We start from the raw sequence: 24,008 nt of genomic DNA, 5'->3' as shown, positions 1-24,008 counted from the left end.
TATCAGAAATCTGGGATATAGTCCCTCTCAGAGAGACTAACCATTCTGGCTCTCTAGCTGGGATCTGGGCTAAACCAGTGCAATCCTGATTACATGGAATGGAGTCTTCCTGGGAAGACAAATCCTCCGCAGCATATGATACAGTGTCCCTAGACATGTTGCACACACACACAAACACCTCACAAACACACAGGGTATTTTGAGGACAGAGTTTTCCCCCCAAGAATGGCAGAGAGACACAGAGATTGGAGCCAACCCACACACAGCGCTTTTCAGGCAAAGGGAGTCCCTTCCCAGCGCTGACTGTGTCCCTTAATAGGTGACACAGCCTTTAAGCAGCCTACCCCCCCTTCTACAGCCCCCTGGTACCGTACAGACTGCTGGAGAAAGCTCTGGAGGGACCTAGATCCAGTGAACCGTGGCTGCAGGCAGGAAAAATGGCGCTGAGCGCTGCTGGGTTCGCTCTGAGAAGCTCCGACCCTTCAATGGCGCTGTTTTCCCACTCACAAGATGATTATACTGGCTGGAGGAATATGCTGACCTGGGTCTGCGGACCCCGACACGCTGAAGAAAACCAGTGCAGGGCCCGGAGCTGGCCCAGGGCACTCCCTCCCAAGCGCCGCACCAAGGTACCGATAAGCCTTCCAGGAGCGCGGGAACAACCGCGCTCCTGACCCGTAGCCTCCTTCTTCACACTGTCACCCCGCTTGCAAGGTGGGATAGTGACCGACTCGCCACACTTCAGCTTCTGAGGGGGTGGCGGCCTGCTGCCGGGGCGAGCATTATCCTGCGGCGGGGCGCGATCAGACCCCTCTGGAGCCACCGTCCAGTCAGCGGGAGCAGTGGCTCAAGATCCCGCAGGGCGGACACTGCTCCGCCCCCCCCCCCAAACCCCCCCCCCCCCAGTCCCACGCTGCAAGGAGGCTGTCGCCAACAGCCTCCCTGTAAAATAAAAAATCCTGAAAGAAATTTTTTTACTCTTTACCAGAAGAACTTTGTAGAGCTCCCCTAGCTGTGACCGGCTCCTCAGGGCACATTTTCTAAACTGAGTCTGGTAGGAGGGGCATAGAGGGAGGAACCAGCACACACTATTTAGCTCTTAAAGTGCCAATGGCTACTGGTGAACCCGTCTATACCCCATGGTACTAATTTGGACACCAGCATCCTCTAGGACGCAAGAGAAACTTGTTTAACCACCTTCTTACGTTTAAACCTATCCGGCTTTTTAGAGACAGCCTCAGGCTCAGGATCATCAGACACCTGAAGGATGAGCCTAATTGCCTCAGTCAAATCCAGGACATCCACCAATGATTTCCCTTCTCCATCAGAAACATCTGAGTCAGTATCTGTGGGATCAGTATATGCACTGTCCTCCTCAGAGGACGTGTCTGGGATAGCAGTGGATTGGGAGGAGGTAATGGCCCGTTTAGAAGACGACTTAGTGTTAGGCAGGTGAGAGTGACACTTAGATTTAGTCGATGACCGGTTCAAATGCTATAACTGAGTGGAGATTTGATTTGCCCATGGCAGATTAATAGCAGGGACCATAAACTGCTGCATCGGCACAGGTGGTCCCACAGGGGGCACCAATTTAGTTACAAGCGTATTTAAGAGTGTGGAAAATTTAGCTAAAGATGGGTCCTGTGATGCCCCCGGTGCTACAGACCCACTGGGGGTTAAGGAACCCCCTGAACCTAAACTCTCAGCTGTCATATTTTCCTCCAACACATCTGCGACATCACCACCACGCAATGTGGGAGAAGCCCCAGCTCCGTTGCCACGTGTAGCACAAACCGGGAGTTCAAGATATAGATATAGATATATATATATATATATATATATATATATAGTGACTATAAATCACAAGTGAAAATACCCAGCAAGTACTGTATATCTTGTGAAACTAATCCTCTATTATACAGAAAAAACCTGATACACTTAGCCCCCTCAGGTATAGGAATATAGGAGTAGCACGCTGAGTGAAATAGTCAATAAGGCAGCCACGCAGCAGCTACATGCACACACACATATATAGTCACAAGCGTACCATGCAGAAATTATGCACCATAAAACTGCACTGGACTAGCAATACAAAGTAATACTCAGTATGCCTATATATGTCAACAATAGTTATAACATAGCACAGTAGATACTGGATGTATATCACAGGGTGTTTGTACCACTCAACCCTGAATGTATGCACTTTTTATTAACTAACACTGTCCCAGTGACGGGTAGAATACTTTAGTGTCCTGTAAAATGCACAGGTGGCTTTACAGTGGAGGATTTGCCCCAGCAGTCCCAGGAACAGCTCAGCTTTGTCTATGATAGCTGCTGACAGGGATTGAGGGAGAGAAATGCAGCTCCAAAGTGGAAACATTTACAGAAATGGCGCCCTGGGGCTGGGGGAGGGGCTACAGGTCAGGCCTGCTCCCCCTGCTGTCATCCCCACCGGGTGCTGCAGGCTTTGAAAACGGGGTTAAATGAGAGTAGAAACCCCCAGACCTGTGCCCAATGTCCCTGGTGGCTAGTGGAGCGGCTGCCCAATAACAGTGTCCATGCCAGCGTGCGCGCGGCCCGACTCCCACGGCTGCGCTGGATCGCGGTAAAGTGTGGCCGAAGAGACCCCTTACTTCCCCCGTACTTGTGGACACGCGATCCAGGAGGAGAGCGGTGTGTGTGTGTGACTGACGCTGGAAAGAACCGGAGCCTCCGCTGCAGTGACCCGGCAACCAGGGCGCAGGAGTATACAGCGGCGCTGGGGGTGATGGAGCTGCAGTCAGAAAAGTTGATGTGACTTTACACGCTGCAGTCCTGAAGTCTTGAAGAAGTATTCTTCTTTAGATTTATTCAAAAAAAGCTATCAATAGGCTGCAAAAGGCAGCCCTCCTGTTATATGCCTGCTTACTGCATGGCACAAACTTACAAACGGAGCTCCTGTGCACGGAGGCGGGGTTATAGAGGAGGCGGCGCTGTGCATCTTGGGAACAGTCAAAGCTTTGAGCCTGTTGGTGCCTCGGATCAAGATCCTACTCTGCACCACAATGTTATTCCTTGTGGAGCCGAATGTACCCCGCAGCAGAAACACAGATAGTTGCGAGATTCATACCAGCTCACACAACAAGGCCAACAGGTCGGAAAAATCAGCAACAGCTGAAACAGTACTGAAACAGGAATGAACACAGAACTGACCTAGGAACTAGGTAGTACTGATCCAAATAACCACTGCAGGATAAAGAAGCGCTGGGCGGGTGCCCAGCATCCTCTACGGACTACGAGAAAAGGATTTACCGGTAGGTAATTAAAATCCTATTTTCTCTTACGTCCTAGAGGATGCTGGGATCCATATTAGTACCATGGAGATGTACCAAAGCTCCCAGAACGGGAGGGAAAGTGCGCAGACTCCTTCAGAACTGCCTGACCAAACATGAGGTCATCAGAGGCCCAAGTGTCGAACTTGTAAAACTCAGCATACGTGTTCGACCCAGACCAAGTAGCCGCTCGGCAAAACTGCAAAGCCGAGACACCCGGGGCAGCCCCCAGGAAGAACCCACTTTACGAGTAGAGTGGGCCTTAACCGATTTTGAACACAGCAATCCTGCCGTAGAATATGCATGCTGGATGGCGAACCTGATCCAGCGAGAAATCGAATGCTTAGAAGCAGGACACCCAATTTTCTTGGGATCATACAGGACAAACAGAGACCAATTTTCTGTGACGAGCAGTCCTCTTCAAATAGATGTTCAAAGCCCTCACAACATCCAAGGCCTTGAAGCAATTGAGGAGTCAGTAGCCACTGGCACCACAATAGGTTGGTTGATATGAAAAGCCAACACAACCTTAGGAAGGAACTGTGGACGAGTCCTGAGTTCCGCCCTATCTTCATGGAAGACCAGATAGGGACTTTTACAGGACAAAAGACCAAAATTTTGACACAAGGCCAACAAAGTGACCGCCTTCCACGTGAGAAATTTGGTTTCAGCCTCCAGTAGAGGGTCAAACAAATCCGATTTCAGGAACTGCAACAGCACATCAAGATCCCAGGGTGCCGCTGGCGTCACAAAGGGAGACTGGATGTGCAGAACCCCTTTCAAAAAGGTCTGAACCTCAGGGAGGACAGCCAATTGTTTCTGGAAGAAAATGGATAAGGCCGAAATCTGGACCTTAATGGGGCCAAATCTCGGGCCCATATCCACACCTGCTTGTAGGAAAAGGAGAAACCGTCCAAATTGAAACTCCACCGCAGGAAACTTCTTGGATTCACACCAAAACACATACTTTTTCAAAATTCGATGGCAATGTTTAGACGTTACCCCCTTTCTAGCCTGTATCAGGGTAGGAATAATCATGCTCTGAATACCCTTCCGAGCTGAGAACTGACGCTCAACCGCCATGCCGTCAAACGTAGCCATGGTAAGTCTTGATAAGCAAACGGCCCCTGCAGTAGAAGATCCTCCCGAAGAGGCAGAGGCCTAGGATCTTCCAGCAATAGATCCAGCAGATCCGCATATCAAGCCCTCCTTGGCCAGTCTGAAGCAATGAGGATTGCCAGAACCTTTGTTCTTTTTATAAGTTGTAGAACTCTTGGAATAAGAGGAAGTGGAGGGAACACATACACTGACATGAACACCCACGGTGTTACTAGTGCGTCCACTGCCACTGCCTGCCGGTATCTCAACCTGGAACAGTACCTCCGCAGCTTCTTGTTAAGGCGGGAGTACATAATGTCTATGTGAGGAACCCCCCACCAACCGGTTACCTCTTCGAACACCTCCGGGTGGAGGCCCCACTCTACTGGATGGAGATCGTATCTGCCGAGGAAGTCCGCTTCCCAGTTGTCTACTCATGGAATGAAGATTGCTGACATCGCTACAGCGTGCCTTTCTGCCCAGAGGAGGATTGTCACCTCTGACATTGCAGCCCTGCTCTTCGTTCCGCCTTGTCGGTTTATGTAGGCCACTGCGGTCACGTTGTCAGACTGCACCTGAACAGCCCGATCCTGCAGAAGGTGTGCTGCTTGAAGAAGGCTGTTGTATACGGCTCTTAGCTCCGGGATGTTTATCGGAAGAAGGGATTCCTGACTTGACCACTTTCCTTGGAAGGTTTCCCCTTGAGCGACTGCTCCCCAACCTCTCAGACTTGCATCCGAGGTTAGAAGGATCCAGTCCTGAACTCCAAACCTTCGGCCCTCCAGGAGGTGAGGTAGTTGCAGCCACCAGGGGAGTGAAATCCTTGCTTTCGGTGACAGACGTATCCTCTGGTGCATATGTAGGTGCGATCACTGGTGAGATCACTGGTCCAAGAGATCCAGCTGAAAGGACTGAGCATGAAACCTTCCATACTGCAGAGCCTCGTATAGGGCAACCTTCTTCCCCTGTAGGCGGATGCACTGATGAACCGATACCAGGGCAGGCTTCAAGACATCCCGGACCATTGTTTTTATCACCAACGCTTTCTCCACCGGTGGAAACACCCTCTGCACCTCCATGTCGAGGATCATCCCCAGGAAAGACAGCCTCCTTGTCGGCTCCAGATGAGACTTTGGAAGGTTCAGGAGCCAACTGTGCTCCTTAAGCAGATGCGTCGTGAGAGCAATGGAACTTAACAACTTCTCCCTGGACGATGCCTTTATCAGCAGGTCATCCAGATATGGAATTATGTTCACCCCCTGCTTGCGGAGAACCATCATCTCTGGCATCACCTTGGTGAAGAGCCTCTGTGCCGTGGAGAGACCGAATGGCAGTGCCTGAAACTGATAGTGATCGTCTGACAGTGCAAACCTGAGATAAGCCTGATGCGGCAACCAAATGGGAATGTGGAGGTACGCATCCTTGATGTCCAGGGACACCAGGAACTCCCCCTCCGTCAGTCCTGAGATATATACACTCTCAGAGACTCCATTTTGATGTCCCTGAGATAAGGGTTCAATGATTTCAAGTTCAGAATTGGCCTGACCAAACCATCCGCCTTCGGTATCACAAAAAAGTTCGAATAGTAACCTTTGTTCAACTGATGAGGTGGAACTGGAACAATGACTTCCGATAATACCAATTTTTGGATAGCGTCCAGTAGAAGAGCTCTGTCTTCCATCGTCATGCTGAGGACTTTGAGGCACCAGAAGCAGGCTTCTGGTCCTGGGAACCTGTGGGAGCAGGCTTTTTGGATTTGGCACGACCACCTATAAAGAAGGTGTGAGAGAGCTTGTTCTTTCTAGTCCTAGCGGGCCGAAAGGACTGTGACGTGTTGGGAAAAAAAGGTTTCTTCATAGCCGGTGCAGCTGAGGGGAGAAAAGGAGACTTACCCACGGTAGCCGTGGCAATCCACGCATCTAGCACCTCCCCAAACAGAGCCTGGCCTGTATAGGGTAGGCTCTCCACACTTTTCCTGAATTCCGCATCCGCAAGACCATTGGTGCAGCCAGAGACCCCTGTGAGCCGAGACAGACATGGAGGAGATCCCTACCGCCATGGAACCCAGATCCTTCATGGATTCCACCAGAAACACTGCAGAATCCTGTATGTTACGTAAAAACAAATCAACGTCACCTTTATCCATCGTAGTCAAGTCCTTCTGCAGAGTGATTGACCACTTTGCTATTGCTTTTGAAATCCATGCACAGGCAATAGTAGGCTGCAGTATCGCCCCTGAAGCTGTGAATATGGATTTGAGCATAGCATCCACCTTGTCATTCACCGGGTCTTTCAACGTGGTAGATCCCGGGACAGGTAAGACCACTTATTTTGACAGCCTGGAAACAGAGTCCCATTTTTTCCTATCGTCCTCTGGGAAGGGAAAAGCAACCAGAACCCTTTTAGGGATCTGGAATTTTTTCTCTGGGTTTTCCCAGGCTTTTTCAAATATAGCATTTAATTCCTTAGATGCAGGGAAGGTGAGAGGGGCTTTCGTACTGAAAAAAGCCTCCTCAACCTGCTCAGGTGGTGTGTCAGAAATATTTAACACATCCCGCATGGCTTCAATCATCAACTGCACCCCCTTAGCAAGTGATGCTGTCCCCCTCGACACATCCCCATCACCGTCTGCTGTGTCAGAATCGGTATCCGTGTCATCCTGCGTAATTAGGGCAAGAAAACGTTTGTGAGAATGTACTGCAGAGGGCCCCGAGGGAACAGAATCGGACCATACTGCCAAAGAGGACTGTAATACCTGAGTTGCATGCTCAGTCCTTGCAATCCTTTCAGAAATCTGAGAAATACCCCCCTAAGAGAGGCTAACCACACCGGTTCCCGGGATCTGCACTACAACAGTGCAATCCTGATTACATGGAATGGAATCTTCCTGGGAAGATATATCCTCTGCAGCATATGATACAGAGTCTCTAGACATGATTGCCTGCAAACCCCACACACCCCACATACATACAAACTAAAGGGTAGACAGAGATTTCCCCCCAAGAATGGCAGAGAGACACAGAGATTGGAGCCAACCCACACACAGCGTTTTACAGGTATAGGGAGACCCTTAACCAGCGCTGACTGTGTCACTTAATATGTGACACAGTCTATATACAGCCTCCACTCCTTTCTACAACCCCCTTGTACAGTACAGATAGCTGGAGGTGCTCTGGGGGGACTGCTCTTCTGCTGCAGGTAGGAAAATAGCGCTGAAACGTTGCTGGGTCCGCTCTGAGAAGCTCAGCCCCCTTAATGGCGCTGGCTAACCGCTCTTTGAAGATTATACTGGCCTGAGGATTTTGCTGTTGACTGAGATCCAGGGACCCTGACAGTGTTTATGGTCAGTATAGGGTGTAGGCGTCGGCTCAGGGCGCCCCTCACAGCGCCGCACCATGTGCCACTGAGCCCCCGGAGCGCAGTTAGTACTGCGCTCCCTACCCTGCTACCGACATCTTCACATCGGCTCCCCACTTGCCAGGGAGCCGATGTCTCACTCGCCACCGTTCTTCAGCTCTGCAAGGGGGTGGCGGCATGCTGCTGGGGTGAGCGATCCCCTGCGGCGGGGAGCGATCTATCCCCTCTGGAGCTCAGTGTCCAGTCAGCGGAAATAGTGGCTCAGACCCCGCAGGGCAGACACTACTCCCCCCCTCAGTCCCTCGATGCAGGGAGGCTGTTGCCAGCAGCCTACCTGTAAATTAACAAACTCTAAAAAAATAAGATTTTACTCACCGGTAAATCTAATTCTCGTAGTCCGTAGTGGATGCTGGGAACTCCGAAAGGACCATGGGGAATAGCGGCTCCGCAGGAGACTGGGCACAACTAAAGAAAGCTTTTAGGTCACCTGGTGTGCACTGGCTCCTCCCACTATGACCCTCCTCCAAGCCTCAGTTAGGACACTGTGCCCGGACGAGCTGACATAATAAGGAAGGATTTTGAATCCCGGGTAAGACTCTTACCAGCCACACCAATCACACCGTATAACTCGTGATACCATACCCAGTTTAACAGTATGAAAACAACTGAGCCTCTCAACAGATGGCTCAACAATAACCCTTTAGTTAACAATAACTATGTACAAGTATTGCAGACAATCCGCACTTGGGACGGGCGCCCAGCATCCACTACGGACTACGAGAAATAGATTTACCGGTGAGTAAAATCTTATTTTCTCTGACGTCCTAGTGGATGCTGGGAACTCCGAAAGGACCATGGGGATTATACCAAAGCTCCCAAACGGGCAGGAGAGTGCGGATGACTCTGCAGCACCGAATGAGAGAACTCAAGGTCCTCCTCAGCCAGGGTATCAAACTTGTAGAATTTTGCAAACGTGTTTGCCCCTGACCAAGTAGCAGCTCGGCAAAGTTGTAAAGCCGAGACCCCTCGGGCAGCCGCCCAAGATGAGCCCACCTTCCTTGTGGAATGGGCTTTTACTGATTTAGGATGCGGCAGTCCAGCCGCAGAATACGCCAGCTGAATTGTGCTACAAATCCAGCGAGCAATAGTCTGCTTAGAAGCAGGAGCACCCAGCTTGTTGGGTGCATACAGGATAAATAGCGAGTCAGTTTTCCGGACTCTAGCCGTCCTGGAAACATACATTTTCAAGGCCCTGACTACGTCCAGCAACTTGGAATCCTCCAAGTCCCTAGTAGCCGCAGGCACCACAATAGGTTGGTTCAAGTGAAAAGCTGATACCACCTTAGGGAGAAACTGGGGACGAGTCCTCAATTCCGCCCTATCCATATGGAAAATCAGATAAGGGCTTTTACATGACAAAGCCGCCAATTCTGACACACGCCTGGCTGAAGCCAAGGCCAATAACATGACCACTTTCCACGTGAGATATTTTAGATCCACGGTTTTAAGTGGCTCAAACCAATGTGATTTTAAGAAACTCAACACCACGTTGAGATCCCAAGGTGCCACTGGAGGCACAAACGGGGGCTGAATATGCAGCACTCCTTTCACAAACGTCTGAACTTCAGGTAGTGAAGCTAGTTCTTTCTGGAAGAAAATCGACAGAGCCGAGATCTGTACCTTAATGGAGCCTAATTTCAGGCCCATAGTCACTCCTGCTTGTAGGAAATGCAGAAATCGACCTAGTTGAAATTCCTCTGTTGGGGCCTTCTTGGCCTCACACCAAGCAACATATTTCCGCCATATGCGGTGATAATGCTTTACAGTTACATCTTTCCTGGCTTTAATCAGCGTAGGAATGACTTCCTCCGGAATGCCCTTTTCCTTCAGGATCCGGCGTTCAACCGCCATGCCGTCAAACGCAGCCGCGGTAAGTCTTGGAACAGACAGGGCCCCTGCTGCAGCAGGTCCTGTCTGAGCGGCAGAGGCCATGGGTCCTCTGAGATCATCTCTTGAAGTTCCAGGTACCACGCTCGTCTTGGCCAATCCGGAACCACGAGTATTGTTCTTACTCCTCGTTTTCTTATTATTCTCAGTACCCTTGGTATGAGAGGCAGAGGAGGGAACACATAAACTGACTGGTACACCCACGGTGTCACTAGAGCGTCCACAGCTATCGCCTGAGGGTCCCTTGACCTGGCGCAATATCTCTCTAGTTTTTTGTTTAGGCGGGACGCCATCATGTCCACCTGTGGTCGTTCCCATCGATTTACAATCAGCGTGAAGACTTCTGGATGAAGTCCCCACTCTCCCGGGTGGAGGTCGTGCCTGCTGAGAAAGTCTGCTTCCCAGTTGTCCACTCCCGAATGAACACTGCTGACAGTGCTAGTACGTGATTTTCCGCCCATCGGAGAATCCTTGTGGCTTCTGCCATTGCCATCCTGCTTCTTGTGCCGCCCTGTCGATTTACATGGGCGACTGCCGTGATGTTGTCTGACTGGATCAGTACCGGCTGGCGTAGAAGCAGGGATTTTGCCTGACTTAGGGCATTGTAAATGGCCCTTAGTTCCAGAATATTTATGTGTAGGGAAGTTTCCTGACTCGACCATAGTCCTTGGAAGTTTCTTCCCTGTGTGACTGCCCCCCAGCCTCGAAGGCTGGCATCCGTGGTCACCAGGACCCAGTCCTGTATGCCGAATCTGCGGCCCTCTAGAAGATTAGCACTCTGCAGCCACCACAGCAGAGACACCCTGGTTCTTGAAGACAGGGTTATTAGGCGATGCATCTGAAGATGCGATCCGGTCCATTGGTCCAACAGGTCCCACTGAAAGATTCTGGCATGGAACCTGCCGAAAGGAATTGCTTCGTAAGAAGCCACCATCTTTCCCAGGACCCGCGTGCAGTGATGCACCGATACCTGTTTCGGTTTCAGGAGGTCTCTGACTAGAGATGACAGCTCCTTGGCTTTCTCCTCCGGGAGAAACACTTTTTTCTGGACTGTATCCAGAATCATACCCAGGAACAGTAGACGTGTCGTCGGAACCAGCTGTGATTTGGAATATTCAGAATCCAACCGTGCTGGTGTAGCACCTCCTGAGATAGTGCTACTCCCACCAACAACTGCTCCTTGGACCTCGCCTTTATTAGGAGATCGTCCAAGTACGGGATAATTAAAACTCCCTTTCTTCGAAGGAGTATCATCATTTCGGCCATTACCTTGGTCAACACCCTCGGTGCCGTGGAGAGTCCAAACGGCAGCGTCTGGAATTGGTAATGGCAATCCTGTACCACAAATCTGAGGTACTCCTGGTGAGGATAGTAAATGGGGACATGCAGGTAAGCATCCTTGATGTCCAGGGATATCATGTAATCGCCCTCGTCCAGGCTTGCAATAACCGCCCTGAGCGATTCCATCTTGAACTTGAATTTTTTTATGTATGTGTTCAAGGATTTCAAATTTAAAATGGGTCTCACCGAACCGTCCGGTTTCGGTACCACAAACAGTGTGGAATAGTAACCCCGTCCTTGTTGAAGTAGGGGCACCTTGACTATCACCTGCTGGGAATACAGCTTGTGAATTGCCTCTAGCACCCTGCCTGAGGGAGTTGTCGGCAAGGCAGATTTTAGGAACCGGTGGGGTGGAGACGCCTCGAATTCCAGTTTGTACCCTTGAGATACTATTTGCAGGATCCAGGGATCCACCTGTGAGCGAGCCCACTGATCGCTGAAATTTTTGAGGCGGCCCCCCACCGTACCTGGCTCCGCCTGTGGAGCCCCACCACTGTACCTGATAAAACGGCGCCTTTTTAGGCTGTGAGGGAACATGGGGTAAAAAATGCTGACTTCCCAGCAGTTGCTGTGGAAACTAGGTCCGAGAGACCATCCCCGAATAACTCCTCACCCTTATAAGGCAAAACTTCCATGTGCCTTTTTGAATCTGCATCCCCTGTCCACTGGCGAGTCCATAAGCCTCTCCTAGCAGAAATGGACAATACACTTATTTTAGATGCCAGCCGGCAGATCTCCCTCTGTGCATCTCTCATGTATAAGACTGAGTCTTTTATATGCTCTATGGTTAGCAGAATAGTGTCCCTGTCTAGGGTGTCAATATTTTCTGACAGGGAATCTGACCACGCAGCGGCAGCACTGCACATCCATGCTGACGCAATAGCTGGTCTAAGTATAATGCCTGAGTGTGTATATACAGACTTCAGGATCGCCTCCTGCTTTCTATCAGCAGGTTCCTTGAGGGCGGCCGTATCCGGAGACGGTAGTGCCACCTTTTTAGACAAACGTGTGAGCGCTTTATCCACCCTAGGGGGTGTCTCCCAACGTGACCTATCCTCTGGCGGGAGAGGGAACGCCATTAGAACTTCTTAGAGATTACCAATCTTTTATCAGGGAAAGCCCACGCTTCTTCTTAGAGCCCCCGATGGTCTTTGAGACGCCTGGACAGGCACGAGCTGAGAAGCCGGCTGTCCCGCATTTGGCATGTCGTCAAATTTTTTGTGTAAGGAATCGACACGTGCACGCAATTCCTTCCATAAGTCCATCCACTCAGGTGTCTGCCCCGCAGGGGGTGACATCCCTTCTATAGGCATCTGCTCCGCCTCCACATCATTATCCTCATCAAACATGTCGACACAGCCGTACCGACACACCGCACACACACAGGGAATGCTCTAACAGAGGACAGGACCCACAAAAGCCCTTTGGGGAGACAGAGTGAGAGTATGCCAGCACACACCAGAGCGCTATATAATGCAGGGACTAACTGAATTATGTCCCCTATAGCTGCTGTTATATATACTGCGCCTAAATTTAGTGCCCCCCCTCTCTTTTTTACCCTTTTCTGTAGTGTAGACTGCAGGGGAGAGCCAGGGAGCTTCCTTCCAGCGGAGCTGTGAGGGAGAAATGGCGCCAGTGTGCTGAAGGAGATAGCTCCGCCCCTTTTTCGCAGACTATTCTCCCGCTTTTTTATGGATTCTGGCAGGGGTAATTATCACATATATAGCCTCTAGGGCTATATATTGTGGTATTTTTGCCAGCCAAGGTGTTTTTATTGCTGCTCAGGGCGCCCCCCCCTAGCGCCCTGCACCCTCAGTGACCGGAGTGTGAAGTGTGTATGAGGAGCAATGGCGCACAGCTGCAGTGCTGTGCGCTACCTTGGTGAAGACTGATGTCTTCTGCCGCCGATTTTCCGGACCTCTTCTTGCTTCTGGCTCTGTAAGGGGGACGGCGGCGCGGCTCCGGGACCGAACACCAAGGCCAGTTCCATGCGGTCGATCCCTCTGGAGCTAATGGTGTCCAGTAGCCTAAGAAGCCCAAGCTAGCTGCAAGCAGGTAGGTTCGCTTCTTCTCCCCTTAGTCCCTCGCTGCAGTGAGCCTGTTGCCAGCAGGTCTCACTGTAAAATAAAAAACCTAATTATATACTTTCTTTCTAGAAGCTCAGGAGAGCCCCTAGTGTGCATCCAACCTCGGCCGGGCACAAAATCTAACTGAGGCTTGGAGGAGGGTCATAGTGGGAGGAGCCAGTGCACACCAGGTGACCTAAAAGCTTTCTTTAGTTGTGCCCAGTCTCCTGCGGAGCCGCTATTCCCCATGGTCCTTTCGGAGTTCCCAGCATCCACTAGGACGTCAGAGAAAAACTTTTACTAAAGAAGCTCTGTAGAGCTCCCCTAGCTGAGACCGGCTCCTCTGGGCACGTTTTCTAAACTGAGTCTGGTAGGAGGGGCATAGAGGGAGGAGCCAGCCCACACTGTTAAACTCAATGACTCCTAGTGGACCCGTCAATACCCCATGGTACTAATATGGACCGCAGCATCCTCTAGGACATAAGAGAAATACCAATTAAACAAGTTTAAACAAAAGCTACCGATTAAAAGCAAAGGAAACATACTAAGAACGTATTAACTCACCGTCTTTCCATGCCTTTCGTAAGTGCTTCGGAAAGGATCTATCCATCCTGTATGTGAGGATATCACCATGAACAATACGCACTTTTCCCTTGGATGCTTCATTTAACAGCTTAAAAGTAAAGCGACAATGTTACTTAGACCACAGGTGCTGCATGGAATTAAAACAAAAATGCAACATTTACATTAAAAGATAACAGAAAAATGCATTGTCCAAAGTCCAAAAGTCATCAGTGCTTATATGCTTTGTCACATCACCTAGACTTGAATCTCACACTCTTTTAGAAGTACACTGATTACACACAATGCAGTATTTAATTATAGAGGCTTTTAACGTAGCACCTGTAGTTTACCTCAAGAAAGGCATTAATATACATTTCCAAACACGCTGACATTTTTATTTATTTTTTGTGGGGGGGGGCCGCGTTATAGTGGGGCAATCTCCAAAGCCCACCATGCTTGTAGTAGTGAGATGATGCTCTATTTTTATGTGCTACTTCCAGTTGGTAATGACCGTAAAGAAAAAATAAATAAAGGGCTCCCATTATGCAGGTGTGTGTTCTCTATGTGAAAGTTGGACTGCAGTCTGCATTAAACTTGAATGGCTTCCAATCAGTTTTTTTTGCCTAATGAGTATTTGACAGGCAGAAGAGCTGTGATTAACTTGGCCATATACCAAAAAGTGCTACAGTGAAGAACCCAGGCCTTTTCTCTGTGCTGTCTCCTAAGCTGTGACAGCTTAAAAACATTTAAAGACATATAAGCCCATATTTATCAAGCCTATTAGAGTGATACATTGCACGGTGATAAAGTACCAATCAGCCCCTAACTGTCATCTTTCAAACACAGCCTGTAACATGACAGTTAGGCGCTGGTTGGTTGGTACTTTATCACCATACAATCTGTCACTCTCCAAGGCTTGAAAAATCTGGGCCATAGCCAGTGCCGTAACTAGACCTTTTGGTGCTGTGTGCCAAAAAGAGAATTCAAAACAGGGAAATTGCAAGCTGCAGGCATGCGGCAAAAACAATTCATGGGGAAAGCACTTGGCCACAGAAAACTATGAATTCACATATTACACCACATAGTAGAGCCCCTATTATAAAATATATGTAATTTAAAGCCCCTTATATAAAGTATATGCAATGCGCTGAATGGTCTTAGTACCAGTGTAGAGAGGGAGGTAGAGACGGATACAGAGAGAGGTGAAGCGGAATAAAGAGAGGTGTAGGGGAACAGAGAGAGAAACAAGGAGACGGAGGGAAACAGAGAAAGAGGCAGGGAGACAGAAAGAGAGAAAAAGATATGGGGAGATGGAAGGAGGGGAAGAGAGAGAGAGGGTATATTGAGAAAGAGGGGAGAGAGAGGAGATATAGAAGGGGGAAAGAGGGGAAGGGGGGACAGAAGGAGGGGAGAGGATGAGGTAGCAAGAGAAAGAGAGGGAAGATGGAGGGAGGAAGAGATGGAAGAAGAGAGAAAGGGGGAGGGAGAGGAGTCAGAGATAGAGAGTGTCTGAGAGAGAGAGGGCCAAGGGGGAGAGAGAGGGCCAAGCGAGAGATGGGGACAAGGGAGAGAGAGGGCCATGAGAGAGGGCATGAAAGAGAGGGGGCAGAGGAAGTGAGAGAGAGAAGAGGGAGATAGTGGCTGAGCAGCACTTGCCACTTGTACTACACTTACTGTATGATGGTTATTAACGGCCTGGCATCAGTCGCATGGATGATCAGTGGCTGCTGCTGCTGTGGTGGTGCCAGGAATAGTCAGGGTACGTTGGAGTGTGAAATAAGTAGGAAGAGAGCAGCCCCTCCGGCCAGCCGGCACAAGCAGCATTATTGCTTCAAGTCAGGGGGAAGAGCTGAGAGAAGGGAGAGCAGCCCCTCCTCCCTCTCCGGCCGGCACACAACCAAAGACTCTGTGCAGAGGACCCTGGTTCCAGCATACTGACAGTTGCCGATCTGGTCGTTGCAGTTCAGGAGCCGGCATCTGTAAATCTCCTGGCTCCGGTGTACAGCTGCCACTCCGTGCACTTCAGTGCGGGGAGTCGGCACGGTAGCAGCTGTAAAGACCCCTGCCTGGCTTCAGCATACTGACACAGCTGCCGCTCCGGTCCCAGCAGTAAAGTGTGGGCGCGGGGAGCCGACGCGGTGGCAGCTGTAAAGACCCCTGCCTGGCTTCAGCATATTGACACAGCTGCTGCCCCGGTCACTGCAGTTCAATGCAGGCGTGGGAAGTCGGTGTGGTGGCAGCTGTGAAGACCCTGGCCTGGCATCAGCATACTGACACAGCTGCCGCTCCGGTCCCTGCAGTGCAGTGCGGGGATTCCTGCAGTAATGGCCCAGCAGCTGGTGCATACAAAGAGGATTGCAGGTGGATGCGGACGGTTGTGCCCACAAGGCATTTGCGCTGTGTGCAACGCACCATCTGCCCACACCTAGTTACAGCAAGGGCCATAGTACATTAAGAACAAACAGTATTAATACATACAGATGTGTCCTTTAACACCTAGCCTTAATATGACATAAGCACCAGGCACAAATGAGCCGGGCAGAGTGCCTTTTTGCATCCTTTTTCGCTCAAATGTGTATAAATCACAAAACAGCTTCATGAGACTGTGCTAATTTGACATGGGACACTTGCATATCTGTGTGCGACGAGTCTGAATCTGTGTACAAAGCACTACAGAACCTGGCATGAAAAAAGCCACAACTGCAGCATTGCAGTGTTTCGTATACAGATTTAGACTCAGCTGCACACGGATATACAAGTGTCACATACCAAATTAATCAGTTCAGTCTTGAGAAGTGGTCTTGTTGCACTGCAATTAAAATGCACATGCAAGTGAAAACAATGCTAAAAAGATACTCTGTGCAAGTTGAGTCGCATGGGACGTGGCGCACCGAGATGGGATGTGGTATCAATTGACTGCACACGTACTCCATGATAAAAGTCCAATAACAGTAGAAGCATAAACAGCCAGGTAGGGTAGATTGCTAGATTCCAAATAATGACTATTTTACATTTATTTTTAACTTAAAATAGGCAAGAATTAAAACATTTTCATTAACCTTCTGCTTGCCTCTAGTGGAGGCCTAAGAACTGCACAATGGCCCTCATTCCGAGTCGTTCGCTCGGTATTTTTCATCGCATTGCAGTGAAATTCCGCTTAGTACGCATGCGCAATATTCGCACTGCGACTGCGCCAAGTAATTTTACAATGGAGATAGTATTTTTACTCACGGCTTTTTCATCGCTCCGGCGATCGTAGTGTGATTGACAGGAAATGGGTGTTACTGGGCGGAAACACGGCGTTTTCGGGGCGTGTGGATAAAAACGCTACCGTTTTCGGAAAAAACGCAGGAGTGGCCGGAGAAACGGGGGAGTGTCTGGGCGAACGCTGGGTGTGTTTATGACGTCAAACCAGGAACGACAAGCACTGAACTGATCGCAGATGCCGAGTAAGTCTGAAGCTACTCTGAAACTGCTAAGTAGTTTGTAATCGCAATATTGCGTATACATCGGTCGCAATTTTAAGAAGCTAAGATACACTCCCAGTAGGCGTAGGCTTAGCCTGAGCAACTCTACTAAATTCGCCTTGCGAGCGTTCAACTCGGAATGAGGGCCAATGATTTTTTTTATCCAAAACTCCTCCATTTAAAGTAGAGATGAGCGGGTTCGGTTCCCTGAGAACTGAACCCCCCGGACTTCACGCTCGGCTCGGGTTTTCCCGCCAGACTCGGAAACCAGAACGAGGCAAAATGTCATCATTCCGCTGTCTGATTTTATGTAAGGAGCCGCACATCGCCACCATTTTCACTCCAGTCCTGGAGAGTGTAGCGAGAGGACGCGTCTCCTCAGTTTCTGTGCGGGAAAGTGGCAAGGCGTGTGGGGTGGCGACCTGCTTTTTTGTATAATTCAGTGGTGCTGTCTTGTGATGCATCTGTCCATTGGTGGTGTCTTGTGCTACATCAGTCCATTCACTCCAATGGTGGAGTCCTATACTGCCATAAGTCCAGTGCTGCTGTATAAGTCTAGTCCAGTGGTGCTGTCTTATGATGCATCAGTGCAGTGGTGGTGTCTTGTGCTGCATCAGTCCAGTCACTACAGTAATGGTGTCCTGTGCTGCCATAAGTCCAGTGGTGCTGCTGTATACGTCAAGTACAGTGGTGCTGTCTTGTGCTGCATCAGTCCAGTGGTGGTGTTCTGTGAATTAGATTCAATTAGAATCGCTTGACCGCTGTCCCTTCTCAGTCTTTTTAGAACCTTTAGGATTAGCGATAGAGGGGGACATGTACACAAACTGGTACATCCATGGTGTCGTCAGCGCATCCACTGCTACAGCTTGCAGATCCCTCATTGTGGAACAGTAACGGCATGGCTTCTTGTTTAGACGAGAAGCCATCAGATCTATCTGCGGACGGCCCGATCGGTGAATTAACTGTTGAAACACCTGGGGATGTAGGCCCCATTCCCCCGGATGGATGTCTTAATATTAATATGGCTGACACTTCTCGCATCACCGCTCCGCTTTCTGTTACCCCTTGTTGGTTTATGTACATCACCACCGTGGCGTTGTCCAATTGAACCTGGATCGCCTGATCCTTCAGGAGATGGGAAGCTTGCAGAATAGCATTGTAAATTGCCCTGAGTTCCAAGATGTTTATCGGCAGAGAAGATTCCTGAACCGACCATATCCACTGGAACTGGGCCCCTTGGGTCACAGCTCCCCAACCCCGAAGGCTGGCATCTGTTGTCAGTAAAATCTAAGAGTGGATATTGAAATTCCTGCCTTCCACCAGGTGAGGAACATGTAACCACCATAACAGAAATCCGGCCTTTTGGAGATAAGGTCAGTTCCTGATGCATGTGAAGGCGAGACCCTGACCATTTGTCCAGCAGATGCAGCTGACATGGCTGTGCATGTAATCTGCCATATTGGATTGCCTTGTAAGCAGCAACCATCCTGCCCAGCAAGCGTATGCAAAGATGTATCATTCCCAGGAGCTGAAGACGTTGAGTCAGTTCCAGGTGAGATTTCTGGAAATTTAAGAACCACCCATGATCTGTAAGTAGGCGAGTCATCAGATCGATGCTGATCAACAGACGCTCCCTGGACATAGCCTTTACCAGAAGATCGTCCAAGTAGGAGACTATGTTGACTCCCATCATGCTTAGTTGCAGCATCATCTCAGCCATGACCTTGGTGAAGACCCTCGGAGCTTTGGACAGGCCAAAGGGCAAAGCCGGAAACTGGAAATGGTCATCCACGATGGCGAACCGGAGGTAAGCCTGATGAGGGGGCCCCATAGGAATGTGTAGGTAAGCATCCTTGACATCTAGGGATACCAGGAATTCCCCTTCCTCCAGACCGGAAACCACTGCCCGTGGGGATTCCATCTTGAATTTGAACCCCCGTAGATACGGGTTTAGAGACTTCAGGTTTAAGATGCGTAGCACCGAACCGTCTGGTTTTGGAACAGCAAAAAGACTGGAGTGAAAACCCCTGTTTCATAATGGAGGAGGTTCTGGAACCACCACCCCTATATGCAAAAAAGCTTTTGAATAGCCTCTAGCAAGGTAGATTTTGCTGAAGGTAAAACTGGCAAGCCCGATTTGAAAAATCTGTGAGGAGGAAGTGCTTGAAATTCAAGCCGGTATCCCTGGGAAATGAGGTCCCTTACCCAAGGATCCTGGCAGAACGTCGTCCACAAATGGGCGAAGTGTTGAAGGCAAGCACCCACCTGAAAATCGCCTTGCTGCTGGGGCCAACAATCACGTGGAAGGCTTAGCGGCAGGGGATCCGGTGGTCTGGTACAGGGAGGCAGCAGATGCAGGTTTACGGGACTTACCACGAGATCCTCTGGGAGTGGTGGAGACACCTCGGCCCCTGCCTCTGAACCATCCCACATGAAAGGACTGCAAGAACGTCTAGCAGGTGGTGCAGGCAATGACAGACAGGTAGACTTCGTCGCCAAACAAGGCATCACCTGTAAAGGGAAGATTTTCTACACCCTTTTTGGACTCAGCGTACGCTGAACATTGACGTAGCCACAGAGCTCTGAATGCCGAAACTGCCATAGCAGTAGTGCGGCCATCTATCTTACACAATTCCTTTATAGCCTCGCTCATAAAATTTGCAGCATCCTGTATATGTTGCAGCAGAGTAATGGCCTCCTCACACTTATTTCCCCCATTACAGGGGTATATAAGTGTGCTCTAGAGACGCTGTTCTCATGCTTCTCATGTTTCTGAGGAAACTGGGTGCTGCTCTACCCGGAGAAACGCGTCAAGCTTGGTCACCATTGTCTCCAGTAGCCACCAATTGGATCCATATATGGACATTTTGCTTATTTGGGACTGACTTCATCACACTCTACTTCAGTTTATGGATACCCACTGGATCTAAGTGCGGAAACCCTGCTGCACGGCAATATAGCACATCTGCCAAGGGACTGCTAGACATTATCCCGGTTGGGTAATATCCTCTTTGAACTGATTGAGAGCTTAATGTGAAAAACGAGATCTATGGTAAGAAATTACCGTTGTTAAATCTCTTTCTGCGAGCTACACTGGGCTCCACAAGTATTAACATCGAGGTGTAGAGTAGGATCTTAATCCAAGGCACCAACAGGCTCAATGCTTTTGACTGTTCCCAAGATGCACAGCGCCGCCTCCTCTATAACCCCGCCTCCGTGTACAGGAGCTCAGTTTCGTTAACCAGCCCAATGCAGTAGCAGGTACCAGAGATAACAATCACTCATAGCCAAGTACACCGCACACTCACTACAGGAGAGGGTGTCAGCGTATTTGCCAATACCAACCCAAAGAAGCTAAGTGTGTCAGGGTGGGCGCCTTGTGGAGACATGTGTACCTCACAGAGAGAGATTTAGCAATGGTAAGATCTTACCATAAATCTTGTTTTCTGCTACGGGGTACATTGGGCTCCACAAGGAATACCATTGGGGATGTCCTAAAGTAGTTCCTTATGAAAGGGGATGCACTGTAGCGGGCACAAGAACCCGGCGTCCAAAGGAAGCATCCTGGGAAGCGTGGGTATAAAAGGCATAGAACCTTATAAACGTTGCCGCCTTGCACAGTTGTTCAAGGGTCGCACCACGGTGGGCCACCCAAGAAGGTCCAACCGACCTAGGAGAATGGACTTTAATGGTAGCAGGTACCGGATGACCAGCCTGTACATAAGCATGTGCAATCACAAGTCTAATCCATCTGGCCAAAGTCTGCTTGGAAGCAGGCTAGCCACGTTTGTGAAAACCAAACAATACAAAAAGAGAATCAGATTTCCTAATGGAGGAAGTTCTCTTCACATAGATATGGAGAGCCCGTACCACATCCAAAGACCGCTCTTTGGAAGACAGCTCAGGAGAATTAAAGGCCGGAACCACAATCTCCTGGTTAAGGTGGAAGGAAGACACCACCTTAGGTAAATAACCTGGCCGCGTTCTAAGAACCGCCCGGTCACGGTGAAAAATCAAATAAGGAGACTTACAGGATAAGGCACCCAAGTCCGATACCCTTCTAGCTGAAGCAATCGCCAGCAAGAAAAGGACCTTAAGGGAAAGCCACTTAAGGTCAGCAGATGCAAGAGGCTCAAACGAAGACTCCAGCAAGGCCTCCAAAACCACCGACAAGTCTCAAGGGGCCACAGGTGGCACATAAGGAGGCTGAATCCGCAACACACCCTGAATGAATGTATGGACATCAGGCAGGGCAGCTATTTTTCTCTGAAACCAAACCGACAAGGCAGAGATGTAAACCTTGAGGGAGGCCAGACGCAGGCCTAAGTTAGGGCCCTGTTGTAGAAAGGCCAATAGTTTGGCTGTACTAAACATGAAAACGTCATGATTGTGAGACGCACATCAAGTAAAGTAAGCATTCCAGACCCTATGGTAGATCCGAGCAGAAGCCGGCTTACGGGCCTTCAACATAGTTTGAACGACCGCCTCAGAAAAACCCTTGGCCCTCAGGACGGAAGCTTCAAGAGCAATGCCGTCAAAGCCAGACGGGCCAAATCCTGGTAAACACAAGGGCCCTGAACGAGGAGGTCTGGTCATTGTGGAAGTAGAAGGGGACGATCCCACGAGAGACCCAGTAGATCGGAGAACCAGTGATGCCAACCTCTTGCTTGAACTTCCGTATTACTCTGGGCAGGAGTGACACCGGAGGGAACACATACGGTAGCTGAAAGTTTCATGGAATTGCCAGAGCGTCCACGAACGCAGCTTGAGGATCCCTTGTCCTTGCTTCAAAGACCGAAACCTTGAACAGGTCTGTTCTGTATTAGATGCTGGGCCATTGTCAACGCATTGAACACTTCCCGCAGAATATTGATCGGGAGCAGAGACTCCTCCTTGGTCCACCGACCCTGAAGAGAGTGTTGTTCCAACACCACGCCCCAACCTCTCAGACTGGCATCCGTCGTCAAAAGGAACCAGTTGGATATCCAGAAGGGCCGGCCCCAGCTCAATTGTTGGTCCTGAAGCCACCAGCTCAGTGACAGGCGGACCTCCGGAGACAATGAGATCATGTGAGATCTGATCCGTTGAGGCAGGCCGTCCCATTTGGTCAGAATTAACTTCTGCAGAGGGCGACAGAGGAATTGTGCATACTCCACCATGTCGAAAGCCGACACCATGAGACCCAGCACTTGCATTGCCGAATGTATCGACACTCGCGGAGATAGGAAGAAACGAATCCTGTCCTGAAGCTTCAGGACTTTCTCCTGAGACAGGAACAACCGTTGGCTGTGAGTGTCCAATATCGCTCCCAGATGTAACATGCTTCGCGCAGGAACCAGGGAGGATTTCTTCCAGATGATCAGCCACCCGTGGGCTTTCATGCACCGGACCGTCAAATCGAGATGACACAGGCGAAGTTGTGGGGAATTTGCAAGGATCAACAAATCATCCAAGTACGGTAGGATCCTGACCCCTTAACGGCGGAGTGTAGCCGTCATAACCGCCAAACCTTTGGTGAAAACTCAGGGAGCCGTTGTCAAACCAATGGGTAATGCACGAAATTGGTAATGAAGGTTGCCCACCGCAAACCTCAGGTACTGTTTATGAGATACCGCAATAGGAATATGTAGGTAGGCATCCTGTATGCCCAGGGAGCCCATATAGTCCCCAGGCTCCAAGGCCAGAACAATAGAACCAGGGTTTCCATACGAAACTTGGAGACCCGCACATGCTTGTTCAAGATTGAGAATGGGCCTCGAGGACCCATTCGGTTTCGAGACTAGGAACAGCGGTGAATAGTACCCCCTGCCTCTCTGAGCCAGAGGCACCTGTACCACCACTCCTGTGGTCAGGAGGGAATGTACCACCAAGTGCAAAGTGTTTGCTTTTGCCGTATCCAGAGGCACATCTGTCGGCAAAATCGATGCGGGGGTCGTTCCTTGAAGGGTATGGCATAACCTCGAGTGACGAAGTCGGCCCCCCACCCTGGAATCCCCCAGACACGCGGCAGGCTTGTCAGTTTTGGAAGCTGGCTGATGGGCGGCCAAGGCACGCTTTGGTCTGGGCTTGGCAGGTCTGCAAGCACGAGCTTCTGTGAGGAAGGAGCCATACTAAATAGGTAAGCTGTTTTAGCAGTAACCAGATCAGCCACAATCTTATTGAGGTCTTCTCCAAAGAGAATGTCTCCCTTGAAAGGAAGCACCTTCAGGGTTTTCTTGGAATCCATATCCACCGACCAGGTGGATATCCACCGACCAGGATCTCAACCAAAGACGGACGTAGTAGCAGCCTTGGCGGCTAGCACCCAGGCATCGGAGGCCGCCTCTTTAAGGTACAGAGAAGCCATGGTAATATACGAGAGTCATTGTTGAGCATGCTCAGATGCGTTGGAAGGCAGTTCCGCCTCAAGCTCCTGAGCCCACGCCTCAACAGCTTCAGCATCCCAAGTTGCTGTAATGGTTGGCCTATGCACAGCCTCCGTTAGGGTATAAATCGCTTTTAAACAGCCCTCCACATGTCTATCTGACGATTCCTTCAGAGAGGTGATGGTAGTTACTGGCAGAGCAGAGGAAACAACCATACGTGCCACATGAGAATCTACAGGCGGAGGGGTTTCCCAAATCTTACATATCTCCGCAGAGAGAGGATAGTGAGCCAACAGTCTCTTATTCAGTGTGAATTTTGTCCCTAGATTTTCCCAGGATTCCTGACGTATGTAAACCAGGTGTTCAGAATCAGGTAAACTTGTTTAACTACCTTCTTACGTTTAAACCTATCCGGTGTCATAACTGAGGACTGGTGTTGGTAGCAGGAAGCCTCAGTTGTAGGGGCTGACGGGTACCTGAACTTAGGAGGTG

The 24,008-nt window shown here is 49.9% G+C and overlaps 1 protein-coding gene across 5 annotated transcripts in view; it reads right to left on the bottom strand.

Moving 5' to 3' along the window:
* The window catches only part of TFB1M (transcription factor B1, mitochondrial), a 398,859-nt gene that overhangs the window by 91,538 nt on the left and 283,313 nt on the right, over nucleotides 1-24,008 (bottom strand). For all 5 annotated transcript variants that reach the window (XM_063917706.1, XM_063917709.1, XM_063917708.1 and 2 more), the window contains one exon: nucleotides 13,685-13,793. In XM_063917706.1, coding sequence (XP_063773776.1) covers nucleotides 13,685-13,793 — 109 coding nt within the window. The remainder of the gene's footprint in view (nucleotides 1-13,684; nucleotides 13,794-24,008) is intronic.

The sequence above is a fragment of the Pseudophryne corroboree genome, chromosome 4 (genome assembly GCF_028390025.1).
Source record: "Pseudophryne corroboree isolate aPseCor3 chromosome 4, aPseCor3.hap2, whole genome shotgun sequence".
NCBI classification, from domain to species: domain Eukaryota; kingdom Metazoa; phylum Chordata; class Amphibia; order Anura; family Myobatrachidae; genus Pseudophryne; species Pseudophryne corroboree.
The sequence above is the reverse complement of the archived record's forward strand: the minus strand, read 5'-3'. Positions and strand labels throughout refer to the sequence as shown.